General features: G+C 44.7%; 2 protein-coding genes across 2 annotated transcripts in view; one reads left to right on the top strand and one right to left on the bottom strand.

The window, feature by feature from the left end:
• The first annotated feature begins 2724 nt into the window (after positions 1-2724).
• On the top strand, positions 2725-3510 carry LOC106820859 (uncharacterized protein K02A2.6-like). Its single transcript, XM_014825455.1, has one exon. The coding sequence runs from the start codon at positions 2725-2727 to the stop codon at positions 3508-3510; it is 786 nt and encodes a 261-aa protein (XP_014680941.1).
• A 6070-nt stretch (positions 3511-9580) lies between these two features.
• LOC106820849 (leucine-rich repeat-containing G-protein coupled receptor 5-like) overlaps positions 9581-22380 on the bottom strand; it is a 150984-nt gene continuing 138184 nt past the window's right edge. The window contains exon 6 of the mRNA XM_014825445.1: positions 9581-9788. Within this exon, the coding sequence (XP_014680931.1) occupies positions 9638-9788 (151 nt within the window). The 3' untranslated portion in view covers positions 9581-9637. The remainder of the gene's footprint in view (positions 9789-22380) is intronic.

Here is a 22380-nt window from a genome sequence, read left to right as displayed (position 1 = left end):
CATACAACACGCACAATACACACACACACACACACACACACACACACACATACACACACACGCGCACGCACGCACACTCTTACACACACATACGCCCACCCTCTCTCTCTCTCTCTCTCTCACTCTCTCTCTCTCTCTCTCTCACACACACACACACACACACACTTTTATATCAAGAGCTAAAAATACCTTATTATTAGCTTAGGGCTATTATTACCTTATTTTTATAAGGTATTGTTAGCTCTTGATATATATATATATATATATACGACGCCATATTCGAATACTCACAGCTTCTTTAGGTTCGGCAGTCCGGTGAACGCTTTCCTGCTGACATTGTACATGCGGTTGCCCGTCACTTTGATCATCGTGAGATGCGTGTTGTTTCTGAAAGCGTAGTCCTCGATATGCGTGATGTTATTGCCTTCGAGATTCCTGAATAAGCCGATCAATGACGCGTCTTATTGCAAGCCGCGGACGCTTCAGATGAGCATTCAGGCGACTAACATCATGCGCTGTCGGCGTAAACACCTCCCTCACACAATGATATGAACATGAGATACATTCGTGCATGCATCGTATTATCGTGCCATTCTATATATGCGTTGATTCGGTAGGTTTCGCATGTATGCTCATCATGTATGCTCATTATGTATGCTCATTATGTATGCTCATTAATTACGCTCATTAGCCCGGCGCACACGTGCGTAATTTTACTCGAATAAAATGATGCATGCGTCAAAATACACACACGAAATATTTTCAACATCCGCCGCACACGTGAGTAAAATTACTCAAGGTATAAGTCTGTGGTATAAGTGGTAATGCCGATCACGTGACTGGGCGCAGCCAATACTGGGCGCAGCCAACTTGAAAATGATTTAAACGCATGCGCCGTGAGTACCAGTGTTGAGTAAATTTACGCAGCTAGCGCGCACACGTTGAGTATTTTGACGCGTGAGTCAAAATTCATCAAACAAGTTTGATTTTGAGTATTTTGACGCATGCATAATTTTACTGAGTAAAATTACTCCCGTATGCGCCGGGCTTTAGCTTAGCGAAAACTAATCTGGTAAGGCCGAAATAAGTAAGTGAATTTCCAAACGGAGATGGAAGCGTGTTTTCAAATATAACTCCTGTAAGATATTGAGATGAATACCGATCCTGATCGTAACGACCGCTAAAGGGCCTACTCACCGTGCGGAACATAACGACTGTATTATACAGGTTCCATTGTACACATGCATAATGTATTAGCCTGTACCCCGATGTTATGTTGTTTTGATACAGCGCTACCTATCGTAATAAACCCTCTTTCAATATGGCTAAACCTGCTGCTTAGACGCAGTGTTTTTGTGTCCAAGTGTATCTGTCCCAATCTAGCCTAATCAACCCACAGACATTACGAATTGGCGACGAGGCTGGAACAGAACGTTCGAAGTTCACAATAAAGTAAGGATGGCGATGATTGGGAACCTAGAACCGTATGATGCAACCGACGATTGGACCTCGTATGCGGAATGATAATTGAACGGCTAGATGCGCTCATCGACGCCAACGGAATAGCCAACGAGAAGAAAGTCTCGATAATGCTGGTTGAACCAAAGACGTACGCACTGCTGAAAGATCTTTGTGCGCCTACTCTACCAAAGGACAAAGATTATGCTGGACTATGTGACATTCTACACAAACATCACCAAAACCACTCACCATTCACAAAAACCACTCGTTATCGCCGAAAGATTTAGCTAAACATTGAAATTTTGGTGATCGCCTAGACGAATCCCTCAGGGACAAGATTGTGTTTGGATTAACACTCACGTCCATTCAGAAGCGCCTGCTCACTGAAATAGATCTAACGTTGAGAAAGGCTACAGATGTTGCATCGGGTATAGAAGCGGCCAGATCATTTTAATATAACTTTATGAATTAATCATGTTCATATTAACCGAGATCAGCGGAAAACCACCACGAGCGAATGTAGATTACGTTCAAAGAAAGAGCGCTACACACGCACATCGATTTCCGAGGTCAACTAACAAAACACGTTGCTGCCGGTGCGATGGCTCAAGGCACAAACTAACCCGACCAGGCTGTGTGACTAACGTCAATATACACACCGTTATTCTAACCCTGCAATACCGTTTCTTGGATCTAGGCACGCACCAGATAACTGTAGGTTCATCAAAACGAAGTGTAACTTTTTTCAGTTGATGGCCACATTGAGAAAGCTTGTTTCAAGAAGAAAAACAGCACGGCGAAAAAACCCCAACAAACAGCTCGCAGAAAGCAACAACAGCGAAAGGTTCACAATGTTGACCAACAGTCGGATGAATCTGATGATTTACAACACAGCGGCATATTCAGAACATGCGAGTAAATAAGGTTAATTCATCAACAACGTAACATCTAAACGACGTAAATGTTCCCAAGGAACTGGACACGGGGGCTTCATACAGCAACATAAACCAGCAAGATTTTATAAAGTATTTCCCTGACGCGAAGCTAGGCGACGCTAAGGACGATTTCGTAAGAAGAGAATTAATCGAGAAGAATTCGATTTCAGGCGAGAGAATTAAGTGCCTCGGTGCATACAAAGTGCACATTACCGACAATGGCCATGACGTGAACGACGAAATATACGTTGTAGAAAAGGGAGGACCGCCCTTATTCGGTAGATCGTGGCTGAGAAAGATGAAGCTACCGTAGAACGAGATATTCGCCATGGAGGTACACGCGACTACGAACGTGACGTCACGCGCAGACGAAACGATTCAAGGGCGTGTTGACAATCTGATCGAAAAGTTTTCGGGATTGTTCTCCGACAAGGTTGGACATTTAAAGGGGAACGTAGGTCGACTACACCTGGAGGAGAATGCGACTCCGAAATTCTGCAAGGCAAGGAACGTGCCTTACTCCATCCGCCCCGCAGTGGAATTGGAGTTGGAAAGGCTAGAAAATGATAACATTATCACGCCAGTTCCGTTCAGTGATTGGGCCACGCCTGTTGTACCAATTATCAAGGTTGATAAATCGGTAAGATTATGCGGAGACTATAGTATAACCCTAAACCTAGTGCTGCGACCAGACAAACACCCAATGCCCAGGATTGAGGATGTTTTCGCAAAGTTAGCTGCCGGCGAGAAGTTTACCAAACTCAATCTGAAAAATGCATATCTGCATTTGGAAATGGACGATAAGTCAAAGGACTTGCTTACCATAAACACGTACAAGGGTCTGTACCGAGTGAACAGGCTCCAGTACGGGTTAAAACCCGCGACTGGAATGTGGCAACGGCTCATGGAGCAGGTTCTACAAGGAATTCCTGGAATCGAATGCATATTGGATGACATCACCATGACTGAAGCGAACGATGACGAGCACTTGACGAGGCTAGAGAAAGTCTTCATACGGCTTAGCGAACACGGGCTAGTGCTGAACGCAAAGAAATGTAAATTATTGCAGCCTAGTGTGGCATTTATGAGTCACCTCATCGACAGGGACGGTTAGCATATGTCACAGGATAAGGTAGACGTCTTAGAGTAAGTAAACACACCTGCACCGACGGATGTTCAAACACTTCGTTCGTTCTTGGGTTTGTTGAACTATTATCATAGATGTCTACCAAACCTCTCGTCAGCAATATACCCACTCAATCAGTTGCTACAAAGGGGAAAGATTTGGTTATGGACAAGGGAGTTCCAGGATGCTTTCAAAAGGGCCAAGTTAATGATTGCAGAAGAGCAAGTGTTGGCACGCTACGATCCAAGACTGTCGATCAAGCTAGCTACTGACGCTTCTCCCTACGGTATAGGTGCTGTATTATCGCACGTGGTGGGAATAGAACAGAGACCTGTCGCATTCGTATCTCGCAGTTTGTCCATAGCGAAAAATAACTATTCTCAGATAGACAAGGAAGCGCTGGTGTTCAGAAATTTAGTGCATACCTGATAGGAAGAAAATTTACGCTGCTGACGGACAATCAACCACTTACGCGATAGTTAAATCCGTCGAAAGAAATTCCAACTACAGGGGCTGCGAGACTGACGCGACAAGCGATATATGTGAAGGGATTTGACTATGAGATACAATATCGACAGAGCGTGGATCACGCTAACGCTCTCGCGTTTTCGCGATTACCCTAGCCATGCAAAGTGAGCAATTCTAAGAAACCAGACGACTTGGAGCTGGTCTACACTGACTGTTTCGAAGTATTGCCTGTATCCTTCAAGCAAATTAAGGAACAAACACGACGTGACCCAACACTATCGCGTGTTGTTATGTATGTGCGAAATGGCTGGCCTAGCAAAAGGAAGCCTGAATTTGAAGCGTATTACAGACGACGCTATGAATTGTCTCTGGTGGAAGATTGTGCTTTGTGGGGAAATCGAATGGTGATACCCCAAAGCTACAGCAGGCAGTATGCGATGAGTTACACATGCGACATCTCGGTGTAGTGAAAATGAAGTTAGTTGCACGCGGATACTGCTGGTGGCCTAAAATGGACCAGCAGGTCGAAGCGATAGCGAAGTCATGTCCGGGATGTCAACTGGCACAAAGGAAGCACGTAAAGCACCGTTACAGCCATAGGAATGGCCGGAGGGAGTTTTCGACCGCATTTACATTGATTACGCAGGACCAATTAATGGTATTATGTACCTAGTGATTGTTAACGCACACTCTAAGTGGCCAGAGGTGTTGGCGATGAAAGACAGTTCGTCTGCTAAAACGATTACTTTACTCAGAAGCGTATTTGCACGGTACGGAATCTGTAAAACGGTAGTATTCTTCTGAGGGAAAATTAAACAAAGGAGGTAATGGCCAGTTTGCGGAAGAACTGGCATGATGGATTCAAAGGCGTGCTGTAGAACGCACGCGGACGCTGCAGGCGGACGTGAGGGAAAGGGGGAACTTCCCCTCTCGCTGAGAGGGTTCTGCGGGGTCTCCCCAGCAAAAATTTATGAATTTGAATGTCTTGGACTGCATTTGAGGCACCCTGAAAATAAAATATCACTTTTAATATTCGGCAGGTAAATACAGGAACATTTTCACAACGGCGATGTGAAATTTGACAACGGCGGTGCGCCACTGTGCCTCGTATGTATAAGAAACTGTAGCTGCCAATGGACCGCACTTCAAGTCTTCGGAATTTGCGACGTTTCTGTGAAATAATGGTATAACGCAGGTTAATGCTGCACCCTATCATCCCGCCACTAATGGCCTCACTGAGCGATTTGTGCAATCGTTCAAGAACGCGTTGAAAACTGCCAAGTTTGATAAGGATGGAAAGCAACTGAAATTGGACAATTTCCTGATGTACTACAGGAATGCACCTCATGCAACGACAGATGTTAGTCCTGCGCAGTTATTTCTGAAACGAAACCTGAGAACGCGGCTTGACGTGATTCAACCTGATTTGTAGCGAAAAGTGTCCGAAAGGCAAGCGGCACAAAGAGTGAACGCCGGGAAGCCACGTGAATTCAGAATCGGGGAAACAGTGTTAGTCAGAGAGTATAGAGGAAGCGACAAATGGGTGATGGGCAAAATTGTTGAATCGCTTGGTCCCCTTTCTTATTCTGTTGAAACGCAGGAAGGTGGATTGTGAAAGAGACATGTGGAACAAATAAGAGAAACTCTACTGCCAACACGCGAATGCCTACCCACGGATTAGCCGCAGTCAAGTTCGCTAGAGAGTGTAGCTAGACTAGAACCACAGCGATCAGCCGATGATTCTACAATGGTGAACGATGCGTCTGGGGACACCGCTAGCGCCAGTACAAGCCTACGACGCTCAACGAGAGTGGTGAAATGTCCTCAGAGACTAATTTCTGAAATGTAGTGATCAAACTCGGTGAAGACGGAATCATTGAACTAATGATTAGCTTTATTATTTTGTTGAATCTTGGTGATTCATTCTGATAAATATTAGTTGAAACATGTTTCATACACATGTATCACTTTGTCAATAATCATTCTGTATTCCGCGATACGATTCATCGTGCAGTTTTAAATTCGCAGAATATGCCTAGAATTTATGTTGCACATGTAGTTTGTAGATAGTAGATGTTGTTAACATATATAAAGATAAAAGAATTTGGAAAGCATAACAATAGCTTCTGTAAATGACCTTAATGTCATTGGTGACATCGCTAAACGTTTTTTGCAACTTTTAGTTTACTTGGGGGGGGGGAGAATTGTAAGATATTGAGATCTACATTGTTATCAGGCATAATGTATTAGCCTGTACCCCGATGTTATGTTGTTTTGATACAGCGCCACTTATCTTACTATAATTTGGCGAATGTATATATATATACGACGCCATATTCGAATACTCACAGCTTCTTTAGGTTCGGCAGTCCGGTGAACGCTTTCCTGCTGACATTGTACATGCGGTTGCCCGTCACTTTGATCATCGTGAGATGCGTGTTGTTTCTGAAAGCGTAGTCCTCGATATGCGTGATGTTATTGCCTTCGAGATTCCTGAATAAGCCGATCAATGACGCGTCTTATTGCAAGCCGCGGACGCTTCCGATGAGCATGCAGGCGACTAACATCATGCGCTGTCGGCGTAAACACCTCCCTCACACAATGATATGAACATGAGATACATTCGTGCATGCATCGTATTATCGTGCCATTCTATATATGCGTTGATTCGGTAGGTTTCGCATGTATGCTCATCATGTATGCTCATTATGTATGCTCATTAATTACGCTCATTAGCCCGGCGCACACGTGAGTAATTTTACTCGAACAAAATGATGCATGCGTCAAAATACACACACGAAATATTTTCAACATCCGCCGCACACGTGAGTAAAATTACTCAAGGTATAAGTCTGTGATATAAGTGGTAATGCCGATCAGGTGACTGGGCGCAGCCAATACTGGGCGCAGCCAACTTTAAAATGATTTAAACGCATGCGCTGTAAGTACCAGTGTTGAGTAAATTTACGCAGCTAGCGCGCACACGTTGAGTATTTTGACGCGTGAGTCAAAATTCATCAAACAAGTTTGATTTTGAGTATTTTGACGCATGCATAATTTTACTGAGTAAAATTACTCACGTATGAGCCGGGCTTTAGCTTAGCGAAAATTAATCTGGTAATGCCGAAATAACTAAGTGAATTTAATCTACATTGTACACTAACGTTAATGATTACCGCTCCTGATCGTAATGGCCGCTAGAGGGCCTACTCGCCGTGCGGAACATAACGACTGTATTATACAGGTTACATTGTACACATGCATAATGTATTAGCCTGTACCCCGATGTTACGTTGTTTTAATACAGCGCCACCTATTGTAATAAACCCTCTTTCAATATGGCTAAACCTGCTGCTTAGACGTAGTGTTTTTGTGTCCAAGTGTATCCGTCCCAATCTAGCCTAATCAACCCACAGACATTACGAATTGGCGACGAGGCTGGAACAGAACGTTCGAAGTTCACAATAAAGTAAGGATGGCGATGATTGGGAACCTAGAACCGTATGATGCAACCGACGATTGGACCTCGTATGCGGAATGATAATTGAACGGCTAGATGCGCTCATCGACGCCAACGGAATAGCCAACGAGAAGAAAGTCTCGATAATGCTGGTTGAACCAAAGACGTACGCACTGCTGAAAGATCTTTGTGCGCCTACTCTACCAAAGGACAAAGATTATGCTGGACTATGTGACATTCTACACAAACATCACCATATATATATCAAGAGCTAACAATACCTTATAAAAATAAGGTAATAATAGCCCTAAGCTAATAATAAGGTATTTTTAGCTCTTGATATAAAAGTGTGTGTGTGTGTGTGTGTGTGTGTGTGTGCGTGCGCGCGTGTGTGTGTGTGTGCACACGAACGCGTAGATTTCTTCGCTGGGTGTTTTTAATATGGGATGTAACGGCAGGTTGAAATTTTGTCCTTGCTCTTGATTTAATTAAACACCGTCCATCGATACTGAGCTTCGGTACCTGCGCCAACATTCACCAGCAACATAGAAACACAAGAGCAGCAAAAACCAAAGAAATCAGATTAAATGGAATTTTTTACAACTTACAGTATCTGTAGATACTGCACTGTGTGAAGCGCCTCGGCTGGCACTCTATGAAGCATATTCTTTTGAAGATACCTGCAAAGAAAATACCATGTTATTAGTAACCTCCTGTCGTTAAATATAACTGAAAAGTTGCAGGGGGTTGTAAAAAACTCTACCACAATATGAATTATTTAAATTCATGTATGCCAAATTGTCTATTCATATGGTTTTTGCTATTGAAAATGCACGCAACAGCGCGCGCACGTATGCACGCTCACAGATGGATACGCATACTCACACGTACACGCCAGTGTGCGCTCCGCTCACGCACACGCACACGCACACGCACACGCACGCAATCGCGCACACGCACATGTACACGCACACGCACACGCACACGCACACACACGCGCATGCAGACACACATCCGCGCGCGCACGAACGCACATACACATGCATACGCTCTCGAATACAGACCTGACATTCGTTCACAGCACTACCATTTGTTTTGATATAATATGCATATGGTTGCTATTAAATTATTATTTATTATTATTATTATTATTTATTATTTATTTATTTATTATTTATTATTTGCTTATGGTTGTTATATGGTTGGTGAGATGGTGCGCATTGTTGCAAACCACGAACATCGTACCATCAGTGTAAAAATTTTTTGATGAATCACGTTTCTGGTTCATGAAGTCAAACACATTTCTTTAATAACGTCACGAAAAAAATCACATGCGAAACCGAAGCAGCGGGGGAACAGATGCGGGGGAAGTGACAATTAGTGATCGCACAATGGCTGATGCGAAATCTAACGTAAATGCTTCCCCATTGAGCACGATGCGGTGACATCTGAGCTACATCACGTATGATGTCCACTACCACTACCACTACCACTACCACTACCACGTAGCTACGTGCGAACACGCGACAACACACAGGAAAACATGTGAAAGCATAATAACAACAATTTAGACGCGGCAGGACTGCCAAATACATGAATATACAATATGGTGACGTTTTATACAATATCGCGAAGGTTTATCTAAAAATCAAATTAATTAGTTACATACGAGAGATTGTATTTTCTATTATTATTATTACTTTGAACTAAAAAAAAGAATCATTGCCTTATAATTTCGATTATATTGAGGGGACCAGGCAATGACGTCATATCGTGACACGGTCGCCACGGATCTCGTGCGTGCATTAGCGATAGTAACGTAAGCAAGCACAACCATGCCATTAGCTTCTTCTTCTTCTTCTTCTTCTTCTTCTCGTATTCATTTCTTTTTATTGCCAAGATGGAAGCAAGACTAACCACAGCGCGCTGCCACTATCCAACTACTACACGCGCAACACCATCCTATCAACTTGAGTTCAATTTATGTAAAATATTACATAAACTTTGCCTGAATGACATATCTGTTACAACAACTCGATGGCCAGGCGGCGTCATCACGAGGCTATGATTAACATTGATTTCGACGCGGTATGGAAAAACATTTCGCCACAAACGATGGAAAACACGAGAAGGCTTTTACGCACGCACGGAGCAGCATCGTCGCTGGTGAGGGAAGCACATGCAAACTCACAGCGTCTGTAGATTATAGAGTGACCGCAGCGCATCGACTGGTATCGCTTCGATGTGATTGGAGTCGAGTAGGAGGTGCTGTAGTGTGTTGGAAACGTTGACGAAGCTATCGCTGTGGACAGTGGCGATGAGATTCGACGACAGATCGCTGTGCAGAATTCAGAAACAATAATTAGTAAACACAATAATTAGTAAACACAATAATTTGTAAACACAATAATTTGTAAACACAATAATTAGTAAACACAATAATTAGTAAACACAATAATTTGTAAACACAATAATTAGTAAACTAAACGATACCTCATATAAAAATATAAACATTAATACTAAACAACCCAAAACTACCTCGGTATCATATTTGTAGTACCTGATATCGCCAGACACCCCCATCTGCGTTAGTGCCAGCCTTCTCGTGGTAAACTCCGTCTACCCTGGTGTAAACTTGACATTGCAAAGCGAGGCGTATACCCGATGCGAGAAAGGTGCATAATAACGAATAAAAATTAAGACGTGAATATCTATATCTAAACATGGAAGACTTCAGAGTTTGCTCTCATAGGTAATTGTAATTGGCATTTCCGGCCCCCAATGCCAGGCTCAATACTTGTCCCGCGCGTCTTTTCAACCAGCAGTAATAACTTTATCGGACTATGGCGTCTAGCTATTTCCCGTAGCTGTGTGTCTTTGTTCCAAAGATAGGTTCAGGACTAGGACCTAGCCATGTCGCGAAGGTGGGGGGGGGAGGGAAGAGTTGATTCCCGATAAAAGCTTCCAGATTCATCCTACGTGTAGAAATGTCAACGTAGGCAAGTGACAGCGCCTGTCGTTTGTGTCATTGACCTAAGTCACTTGCATCTTATTTAGTTCTCATTACAATGTGCCCAGGGAATTGGTTTATATTTTTATTCTCCCACGTGCATTTAAACGTTTAAACTTTCTTTGACTTTTTTTATACGAAGATCCTGGTCCAAATAGTCAACAAGAAGAAAACGCGATAGAGAGAGAGAGTTTAATCTATCATATACTTAATTATCTATCTATCTATCTCATCTCTATCTATTTAATATATATATATATATATATATATATATAATATAGACTATATAGATATATAGATATATATACATATCGTATGCATATATCATATACTACTATTAGTTAATGTTACGATTCATTGTACATCGCTCATAAACTGTGTGTTATTGGTAGTCGGGTATGCGTTTACTGCAATATCTGTGCGTAATCATGTTTTCTACGTGAAAGTTAGAGGGAACATTATCTAATTTCGGCCCTAATTTCAAATTTCATCACGCAGAATTATCTGCTAAATTAATCTTTAACACAATTACGAGGACCGTATATAGACTCTCCTCCGACTACTTGAAATTCCTAACAAGTCCGTCTGCCTTGTTTTTTTTACCAACGTAGAAGACACGCCTTGTAGAATATGTTTTGCACGTTTGTCGCCGGCATAAACTGTCGGTTACGTCTAATTTCAGAGATCTGCAGAACTGCAACATCGAGAACATATCTCCCCACGCCTTTGCCGGATTGACTGACGGCTGCCGTCGAGTCTGTCGAGTAAGTATTCATATTGTGATTTAGTCATTTAAATTTTTATTTTTATTATTTTTATTATTTTTATTTATTTTTATTTATTTTTATTTATTTTATTTATTTTTATTTTATTTATTTTATTTTATTTTATTTGAGATTTGCCTTTTCTGAGCCGAGAGTTGATTGCTCCGCATTTCTGCTTGTACTTGCTGATATATGTAATCAACAATGCAGAATAATTGCCAAGCTTCCCCTTATTCAAATGCGATTCAAACTGTCTTAGATGAAGGCACCGGGTATAAGACATTTATAGCAGCATTGAAGTCGTGAGATGGTATGTTGTAATAATCTGATCATAAACCACACCTACCAATTTATCGTTGCATGTAGAATCATAACCGTAACTGATAGATATTAGTAGATACAGGATGATAATATGGAGTACACATAAGAAATCGTTACATAGCGATGTCCCGTTTCTATTGTAACACTTAAATGTGTGGATTGTCTGTGTGAAACTTACATGTGAAACTTATCACTTGTACATATAGTTAGAGGTAATACGTATTATTTAATTTCATTGTTTCACCCTTGTGATCCTTTTACTTCATTCTCTCTTGTCTCTCCTCATCTCTCTCTCTCTCTCTCTTCCTCTCTCTCTCTCATCACTCTCTCTCTCTCGAGCATTTCACCAGATCCTCTCTCTCTCTCTCTCTCTCTCGATCTCCTTCTCTCTCTCTCTCTTCTCTCTTCTTGTCCTTCCTAGCCAGTGCCCTGATCGTCCTGCTCTCATTTCCTCGTAAACTTTTTCTCTCTCGTACTCTTTTTCATTTAACCCCACTTTTTTAATTAATATCCCTTTTCCTTGATTCGCGCTCATCCCAGCGACGTTAGTTCCGCATCCGACCTGCCCCACCGCATCCCGCCCAGCGCGGCGAGAGAGACGTGGCATAACATCTTAATGAGATGCAAGTGGTAGCGACAAAAACTATAGAGAGATAAAGTTCAACGCACGCTGAGTGCATGGAAGAGCAAAGAGAGATATTATATATATATATCATATATGGCTCTCCCGCTCGCTCGCTGGCGTCGCTCGCGCGACTGCTCTAGCCTATCCCCTTTGACCCATCTCTTTTTGTCTACCCTCTCACCACTCCTTCCTCTCCTGCAACGCGTCGTCTCTTCCCTCTCTCTCTCTCTCTTGTCTCTCATCTCTTCTCTCTCTCTCTCTCTCTCTCTTCTGCTGTTCTTTTCTCTTCCCCCGCCACGCCATCTTTCTTCGCTCTCCTCAGCTTCCTATCGCTTCACACACGAATTTAATTGCTGCGAGCTCATGCGTGAGGTGTGTCTCCACCTAAGTTGGTGATCACCAGGCGGTCACACATGTAACGACGCACGAAGCCACGATTGAGATGTCCTGCGATTTTTGCCTCATTTTGTCCTCCTGCGACCTTAGATGACCTCGCAGGTCAAATCCAATGTGCCCATGACATTCATCATTAAAGGTTACCGCCTACTGAAATCCTTGTGCAATTTTAGTATGTGTACATATATGATTTTTGCATTGAAGACAGACAAACAAACAGACTGCATTCAGAAATATTATATTAGATATGTAGGTGTGGGTAATCGCACATAGCACGTGCATCGTGCGTTCGTAAATGTGCGTGCGTGTGCGGTAGTGTGTTGCGCTGTGATGATGTGTGTGATGGTGTTGTGATGCGCTGAGATGTGTAAGTAGGTGTGATAGTGTGTGATGTAGAGTGTGCTGTGTTAATATGTGTGTGATGTAGATGTGAGATATGAGTGCCGTGTAGTGTATTATAAGTGATGAGCTGCCTGGGAGCTGTGTGTGTCAGTCCGTGTGCGTCATGTGGTATGTGTGCGTGCGGTGTGTGTGTGTGCTGTGTGTGTGTGGTGTGTGTGTGTGGTGGTGGTGTGTGTGTGTGTGTATGAGTGTGTGTGTGGTGTTGGTGTGTGTGTGTTGGTTTGTGTGGGGTGTGGTGTGTGTGTGTGTGTTGTTGTGCTGTGTGGTGTGTGGTGTGTGTGTGGTGTGTGGTGTGTGTGTGTGTGAGAAGGAGTGTGTGCTGTGTGGGGGGGGGGGTTACGTGCGTGGCCTCCGTGTTGATCTAATGAAGCTCGAGAAAAACTTCGATTACACGGATGTCCAGGTGCGGAATATTAACGCCGCACCATAGCGCTCCGGAAATGTTTTATATCATTAAGGTTGATACATGGGAAAATACGTCAGGAATCAACTAACGTTATATGCCACACAACAACACACACCACACCACTACAACACAACACACACCACACCACACACAACACACACACACACAACAACACACACAACAGCACACACCACACACACACACAACAGCATACACACACACACACACACACACACACACACACATCACATATAGCACAACTTAGGACACATTAAACATCTGCCTCACGAAACACAGCTCATAGAACCAACATCTACGCGCGCGTGCGCCACGCAAACCGCACACACAAACACACACACACACACTCATACAACACACACACCACACACACACACCACACACACACACACACACACTATCACACACACACACACACATATCCTATCAAGAGCTTAATAAAGACCTATGGTATTTATTAGCTCTTTGATCTAATGTATGTTGCCTGCTCTAGATTACGCTGCATTCTGCGTCTCTGGGCAATTGTTGGCAAGCGTGAGTGTGAGCGTGCGTGCGTGGCGCACGTGTGGGGCGTGCAGGCCGCACGTGTGAGCGGCGTGCGTGGCGTGCGCTGCGCATCGTGATGGGCGTGCTGCGTGCGTGCGTGGGTGCGCACGTGTGCAGTGGGCGTGTGGGCGTGCGTGCAGGGCGCACGTGTGGGCGTACGTTGTAGCGTGCGTTGCGGCGTGTCGTGCGCACGTGTGGGCGCACGTGTGGGCGTGCGTGGTGTAACTCGTCCGTGCAAGCGTGTGCGTGCGGCGTGCATGCGTGAATAGTGCGGGCGTGCGCATCGTGGCAATATCTGTGCGTGCGTGTGTATACCTCCGCGTGGTGCAGTGAATCACCACTTTCCGTTGCTAAATGTGTGCGATTTTTCGGCCCGCGCGTGACGTAGGCTCATTAGCGTGTCATTAGCAGCTGAATATAATTACTTCGCTTCGATGTTTTAGTACAAGCTGTATATCTATGCCACAATGCTGGGCTATATTGACGTGTGTGCTGCATGAGGTGCATGGCTTTGAAGTAATTATACAGACTCAGGGTGAGAACCAACACAGAACATCGTTCATATCATACTCTAATACTACCAGATTCTCTTAAGTGAAAATTTTGTAAAATTAGCATTATATGCATTAGATAATAATACTAACCGTCAGTATAAATCTAATACATAATAAATCTATGCATAAGTAGTTTTAACATTAATTCTTCTATCAGATTTTTTATCAATTAAAAACTGTAATTCAATGAAAATGTACTTGATATTAGAAAATATAATAACGCGACATAAAAGAAGAATACATGAATTAAAAAAAAAAAAAGAATAATAATAATAAAATAAAATTAAAATTAAAATTAAATAATAACAACAACAATAATATGAAATGAATATGAATAGATAAATAAAACAAATACAATAAATATAATTGTCCCCAGGTTGGACACAGTCAACCAAAGCACCGGCTACATGCTGTATCCACTGCGACACCATCCTGATCGCCACACTTGAACAAATAATTAATAATGCCATGGTGGTGGAGCCATTGGCTCTAAAAGAATGGATTTGAGAAGAAATTTAGAACTCCCTGGCCATCACACTGCTCAAGAATTGGCAGAAAATCGCACTAAACCATGAACAGCACACATCCGCGAAAAATTCGGATTGATCTCTATGTCCCGGTTGAACACGTCAACAAAAAACCCACTGGCAATGCCGTGTCCCAGGCTTTGGAATCAGATAATAATAATAATAATAATAATAATAATATAATAATACTCTCTCTCTCTCTCTCTCTCTCGCCCTCGTCTCGCTTCTCTCTCTTCTTCTCTCTCTCTCTCTCTCTTCTCTTTCTCTCTTCTCTCCCTCTCCTCCTCTCGCTCTCTCTCTCTTCTCCTCTCTCTCCCTCTCTCGCTCTCTCTCTCTCTCTCTCCTTCTTTCTCTCTCTCTCTCTGCTACTGAAATTCACAATACGCTTTTTCCGTATCTCGGTGACCCACTCCACATGACTTACATAACGTTCTCGAACCGAATCAGTAATCTAGGACAACGAAGTCAATCGTTTCGTCTGAGTGGAAGTAACGCGAAAGATGGAATCGGTCACGCCCGAGCTGCGCCTGACATATAGCGTGTTTCCTTGCACATCGCGGCCGACGATAACACGAGGAATAGAACGTGTTTAACAGCGTACTGACTGGGAGCTCGGTGCGCTTACGCTGATTCGAAGCATGTACGGTGTGATGTGTAGCAGACGGCGCATCCGAGCGCTGCGTGAAAGATGCAGTCGCTCGCTGACCATCTACTCGACACCACCGATTTTAAATCTTAACATCCGTAACAGACTCGACACCGCCGATTTAACGAGACATCGTAAACACGGAATCCCGCCGCTCAGGTCGCTCGCACGCCTCAGCCACCGAGACAAGGGTCTTTCGGTCGACCCTTTCACGCGCTACAAATTAAGCAGCTTTCGGCACCGCCTCCCGACGCCGGAGGTTTCTCTTCGGTCACCCCCTCCTGAGAATGCCATGAAAAACGTACGCTGAGAAATGGCACAAGGCGTTGCATAATCCGCGTTAGCTAAGAAACACAACGTTCGCCAACATACCGCCGTCTAAAAAGAGCCGGCGCCATGCCCCTAAGGATATGTACTTCGTAAAATCCGCTCTCCACTATGTGTGCACTTGAAACCGACAGAATCCGCTCGTTGTTCGCGCTGCGCCTATTCTGAGGACGTGGCAGTGGGCTGAATGGCGCACGGGTCGCTCGTCGCTTAGCCACCCACACCAAGGTTTTTCGTGCAACTTATACTCCTTAAAAGAAGAGGGGCATGCCGCGAGTATACGTGCATTATCTGCATTCGTTCTTCAAAAGATCTTTGTCGGCACAGCATTCCTTGCGCCTAATATTGAAGTACCATGAACAAAAGCGCGGCGGTCCGGACGCGGCCGTCCCAATCAGCTACCCGTGCCACACTTAACCACCTAGGAGACAATGCGCTGTTCGTCGATCTTACCCGCCTTAAAGAAAGAGACAGGCCCGAAAGAAGGTGTGCCTGCAAAATCTTATCTCAAGATTTCACATCGAGTCGCAGTGGGGGTTTCCCCGACATCCCGCCGCCCACCATGCAGACTCATTATAGCTGTCTGGCCTTCCTAACTGCTGGCAGCAACTTAGCTGAAAGGCAAGCGATTCCGCTGAAATGAAATGCATTTCCATTCTCGCGGAAGACGCAAATGCGAGCTCCTCAGATAAAACACCGCAGCACGGATTACGCATAACGTTTGCGTCGTGGCAGTAATTCGCATACCCTCCGGTTGTAGCACAAGAACGCTGGGTGTGGTGCTTAACGCTATGCATACCCTATTGTCACTATCTATTCTTCTAGCCCACGGGAATCAATACACATTGTGCAAAATTGCGTCTGAAGCGATGAATTTTGTCTAGCTAGTCGCGCCGGTACTTCATGTCACCTAACATTTCCCAACCTTTTCTAAAGTAATACGCTTGGTATGTTGCCGTGTGCGTCACGTCCCTTTTATTCGTGATCGAGAAGATTCTGTTCGTAAGTGGTTCGGTTGCGCGTGTCGATCAAACTGCGTCGGCATGGTCGCCCTAGTGGAGATTGGAACAATCTCCACTTTCTCTGTAGGTCGCTGTATCCTAACATCATTCCCAATCGAGGAGCGTGCTTATTCAGTACTTAGAATGTTGTAACCGCGTCCTTCATTAATAAACAACACGAAAATTCGGCGTTTCTCTCCGAGCTAGCGGACTATAAATAAAGACGCAAGATATCTCGCGTACACCTGAGCTTGATGTTGACCTCGAGCCTGGCATTTCATGAATGTGGGATGATTGCTCGCCACATAGTGGATGTGCAAACGTGCTGAATTCGAGCGATTGTTCGTTGTCAATGTAAGTTCGCGTAACGCTCGGATTCCCTCATTCTAACGGAAACTACACATGAAGCTGTACACCACGCTGAAGGGCAGGCGCTTTGTGATAGCCATTCTTCGTGTCTATTAGATCTATCACTTTTGCCGGTGTTCTGCTGGAACACTCGTGCCCGAACCCCTGCCGGTCGGCTACAGCCTCTTACATGTGGCATGGCCATCACTCTCTGTTACTGCGTGTCTGGATCTTCTTGCACGCACCCACGCCAATGTCTGCAAGCGAGCGGGTTTATCAGCTATCGTCATTGCCTCCCATTGCAAATTCTCTCCGTGTTAAGATTGTACCCTGGAAAAAGTTGTTGTATTTTCGTGCTCGTATAATGGTGCGGTGACTGTAATGATACATTCGAGTAATAGACTTGCTAGCATAAAGAACGAAGTCGAGCAACTCCATTCAGCTTTGTTCGAACGACTGCTAACACGTAATATTGCAAGAATACTATTGTATCAAGAAATTAATTATAAACTATAATTCACTGACTTACTAGTGCAAGACGCCCGATATGTAATCAGCTGAGACACCGCCTTTATAATGTTCAATTCTATACCGTTTTATATCTTTGCATTACTCTTTTTACGCTTACGATCTCAATTACCACATAGGCCTTACAGCTGCAAGTCTGAGACTATGTTTACGTAATGATGCATTCGCAGCACGGAATGCTCGAGAGTTTTGAATCCGCAGGGGCATACGGTGATGTAGCTCAAGAAATGTCACCCGCATCGTTTTTTTGCTCAATGGGGAAGCATTTACGTTAGATTTTCGGCATCAGCCATTTGTGCGATCACGTAATCATGTCCATAAACTTCCCTGCGCATGCTGCTCGGTTCGCATGTGAGTTTTTTCGTGACGTTATTAAAGACATGTGTTTGAACTTCTGAACCAGAAAGTGGATTCATTCGAAAAACAAGATTAATAAATTAGATGTTTTAATTGGCACCGTGCTATCAGTTACACGTGAATGGGAGCGATGCTGCGTGTTGGTTGCGGAGACAGAGTGACGCACCATCTCACACCATAATAAGACAACGCATACAGCAAATAATAAATAAACAAATAATAAATAATAAAATAAAGATAGATAATGAATAATAATAAATTAATAATTTAAGTAGCAACCATATGGCTATTATATCATAACAAATGTATGAGCCATGTGAACAAATGTCAGGTCTTGTAATCTCGGAAAGCGTATGCATGGTGTAAGTGCGGGGTGGTCCGTGCGCCAGCGAGGATGTGTGTGCTGCAATGCGGGTGGGTGTGTGCGTGTGCGTTGCGTTGTGGGCGGCGTGTAGCTATCGTGCGTGGTGGCGCGATTTGCGGCTGCGTGTGCCGTGTGTCGTGTGCGTGGTGCGGTGTGCGTGGTCGATGTGCGTGTCGCGTGTTATACATGTCGTGTGGCGCGATTGCGTGCGTGTGCGTGTGCGTGTGCGTGTGCGTAACATGTAGCGTGTGGCGCGTGTGCGTGAGAAGCGTTGCGTGTGCGTGCGTGTGCGTTGCGGAGCGAGCGCACACTGGCGTGTACGTTGGAGTATGCCGTCTCCTCATCTGTAAGCGTGCATACGTGCGCGCGCTCGTTTGCGCTGCAGTATTTTCAATAGCAAAAACCATCATGAAATAGACAATTTGGCCATACATGAATTTAAAGTAATTCATATTTCGGTAGTAGTTTTTAACAAACCCCTGCAACTTTTTCAGTTACTATTTATACGACAGAGGTTACTAATAAATGGTATGTTCTTTGCAGGTATCTCCAAAGGAATATGCTTTCATAAAGAGTGCAGCCGAGGCGCTTCACATCGGTGGTGCAGTATTACAGGATTACTGTAAGTTGTAAAAAATCCATTTAATCTGATTTCTTTGGTTTTTTGCTGCTCTTCGTGGTTCTATGTTTGCGTGAATGTTTGGCGCAGGTACCAGAAGCTCAGTATCGCATGGACGGTGTTTAATTAAATCAAGAGCAAGGGCCAAAATTTCAAGCTGCCGTCTATCATCCATATTAAAATACACCTCAGCGAAGATAATCTACGCCGTGCCGTGTGCACACAACAACACGCACGCACGCACGCAACCACGCACGGACGCACGCACGCACACACACACACACACACCCCACACCACCAATAACTACACATCGACACACCACAGACACACACCCCACACACACACGAATCACACACAGCACACACACACACACACACACACACACACCAATATCACAATATATATATATATATGTATATATTATATATATATATAGTTATATATCATATGCGCGTACCGAGTATGATGGCGGGTCATCACTAGCTGTTGCGCTTAGTGAACTTTTTGCGAAAATTAAATCTGACCTGCAAAGTTATTATGAAAAGATTTTATTCAGTGCATAACTCGCGGTACATTAATTAGATCAGATTGCACATCATTAAGCTCGAAATTGGGAAGGAACAACAATGAAAACGTTCGTCTTTTTTACGTTACCTAACCATCGGCAAGCCTCTTCTTTAGAAAGCTCGTGAAGAAAGGGTCTCCATTAGTGGAGCGATAGCTGAAATATCGCTCGGGTAGACGTGAAAGACACGCACGGCATGCGACGCACGCACACAACACACCACATCACACACACGCACGTCGCACCAGCACGCACACGAGTCGCACGCACGACACGCACACACACACTACACACACACACACACGTTTCTTTGGATCTCCGGCCGGCATAGAGGGCACGACGAAAGACACAGGGCGTAACACACAGGCACGACCACACACTGACGAATCACACAGTCGCACACCACAGATTTTTTAGAAAATTAATTGTAAGTGGTAATCTAAGAAAGTTGAATTTAGATTAAGATATTTAATTTTAATTAAAGAATTTCAATTTTTGAGGGAGGTAACCAAATGGTGTCATGTGAAGCTAGTGGATCGCGTGTGGCGGGGCGGGACGAGAAGAAGGAACTTAACAACGGGCAGAACTTCAGAGGTGCGGGCAGTTTTCGGAAGCCACACCACACGCGGCAGGCGCCGAGCACACACGCAGGGGGGCCACCCAGCAGGACGCGCGCACGGGCACGGCCACGTACACAGAGGCACACACGCGCGCGCGCGGCAGCGGACCACGACGACGCGCCGCGCCACACGGCCAGCACAAGGAACGGCGTACAAGGGGCACAGGGGAGGGCGACAGCAACACAGCGATGCGCGCACACGGACACACACAGGCAGGCACACCGAGCAACATCAGCACACGGACGAACACGGACACCACGCACACAGCAACACGCGTCACGACGATGGCGGGGGGCAGCGATAAAAAGCGGAGATATAGTAGTGCGAACTATAGGAAGGTCGAAGAGTCCGATAATAGAATACTTGTTTAATTTCTATTTTATTTATTTTATCTAATAGATTATTTTCTATTATGGACTCTTCGATATATATACTACCTACTATGTACTACTATATATAGTACTACTCTATATACACCCTCCCCTAACGTAACAACCTGTACTACTACTATATAATGGCACTGTAAACTCGTATCGCATGCACGAATGCATCATAACGAGCACATCACATACTGCATGACTCCTAGGGACGCCTACAACTGGACACAACAACACATCTCACGTACTAAAGCGCAAGTAGATAGATAACACGAAATAGAGTTCTAGTTCTACACGTCTACACAAGGCAAGGCCTACCCGACACACATATCTGACCAAACACAGAGCTTGGACGCACGACACTAACGACAAAACCCCGCTTACGGGTCGGGCTAGTAACTGTGATCATGTGTTACCACAGGCCTACACCGCTAACTTTATGATGTAAGGTGTTAATGGAGTCTTCAATGCTTGCGTCTATCGCACATCAGCCTATTCTATTCACTATCAGGCACATTTAGAATGTCACAATACAACAAATCGCATGTACAACCATCCTCACACGTCACACACCAACATTAATCCCTCTACACAGACCAACAAGACACACACACAGCAGCAGTACAGATCGACCCACACACAGCACACACAGTTCTCCCCGCGCGCACACATCACATACACAAACACACATTTCGACAGTTCAAACACACACACACAACACACACACACACGTACATACGCAGACGGCACACCGCACCGCAGCACACAGACACACACGCACACACACCCACCCAACACACACCTACAACACCCGGCACACACACACCCAATTGATTTTGTGTTGGCAAGTCACCACAGTGAAATACAGACACGACGCACGCACGCATGCACGCACGCCACGCACGCACGCACGCACAGCACGCGCACCACACACAAATGTTTACACGAACATCGCTACGTAGGAACACACATCAGGTTTTGTTGGATACAGACTCCAAAGTTTAGAAATAAGATAGATCTGAATGGGCCTGGTAGGTCACGGAGCACGAACACTGCGAGATTTAAACCACTCTGGCTGCGTAGCACGTAATATTACGTGCTTCGCGATGTCTTCCACGTGATGCAGCAGACCACACCTCGGTAATTATTTGCTTGGGTTGTGAATCGCTTTATGTCAATCGCAATGTTTTGCACTCTGTGGCGGACGATGTACGTATTATCGTGCTGATGATCGGACGCGCTGTTGACAGCGTCGCTGTCAACGAAACACCGACGTACACTGGAACAGGCATTGCAGACTTCAAAAAAAAGATTGCTGCCCTGATGGAAAGTATTCAACTTGTGACATGCTCATATGGGACCATGGGCCGAGCCACGCACCCCGGAGGCACACCAACACATACACACCAACGCACACACACAACACACACACAACACATACACACGACCACCCGGCGGCGCGGCACCCGATACGCACAAACACACACAAGGGCCAGCACACCGACAACACAGCACCCCCCCACACGGGCACACACACACACACGACCCCACACGCACATCACGCTGCGAAGACACATCACACACACGCAACGACACACACAGCACCAC

This window comes from Priapulus caudatus, unplaced genomic scaffold, assembly GCF_000485595.1.
Source record: "Priapulus caudatus unplaced genomic scaffold, Priapulus_caudatus-5.0.1 Scaffold3, whole genome shotgun sequence".
NCBI lineage: Eukaryota > Metazoa > Priapulida > Priapulimorpha > Priapulimorphida > Priapulidae > Priapulus > Priapulus caudatus.
The sequence above is the reverse complement of the archived record's forward strand: the minus strand, read 5'-3'. Positions and strand labels throughout refer to the sequence as shown.

Coding starts and splice junctions, on each gene's coding strand:
- LOC106820859 (XM_014825455.1), top strand. CDS start 2,725: ATGGAGGTACACGCGACTACGAACGTGACGTCACGCGCAGACGAAACG.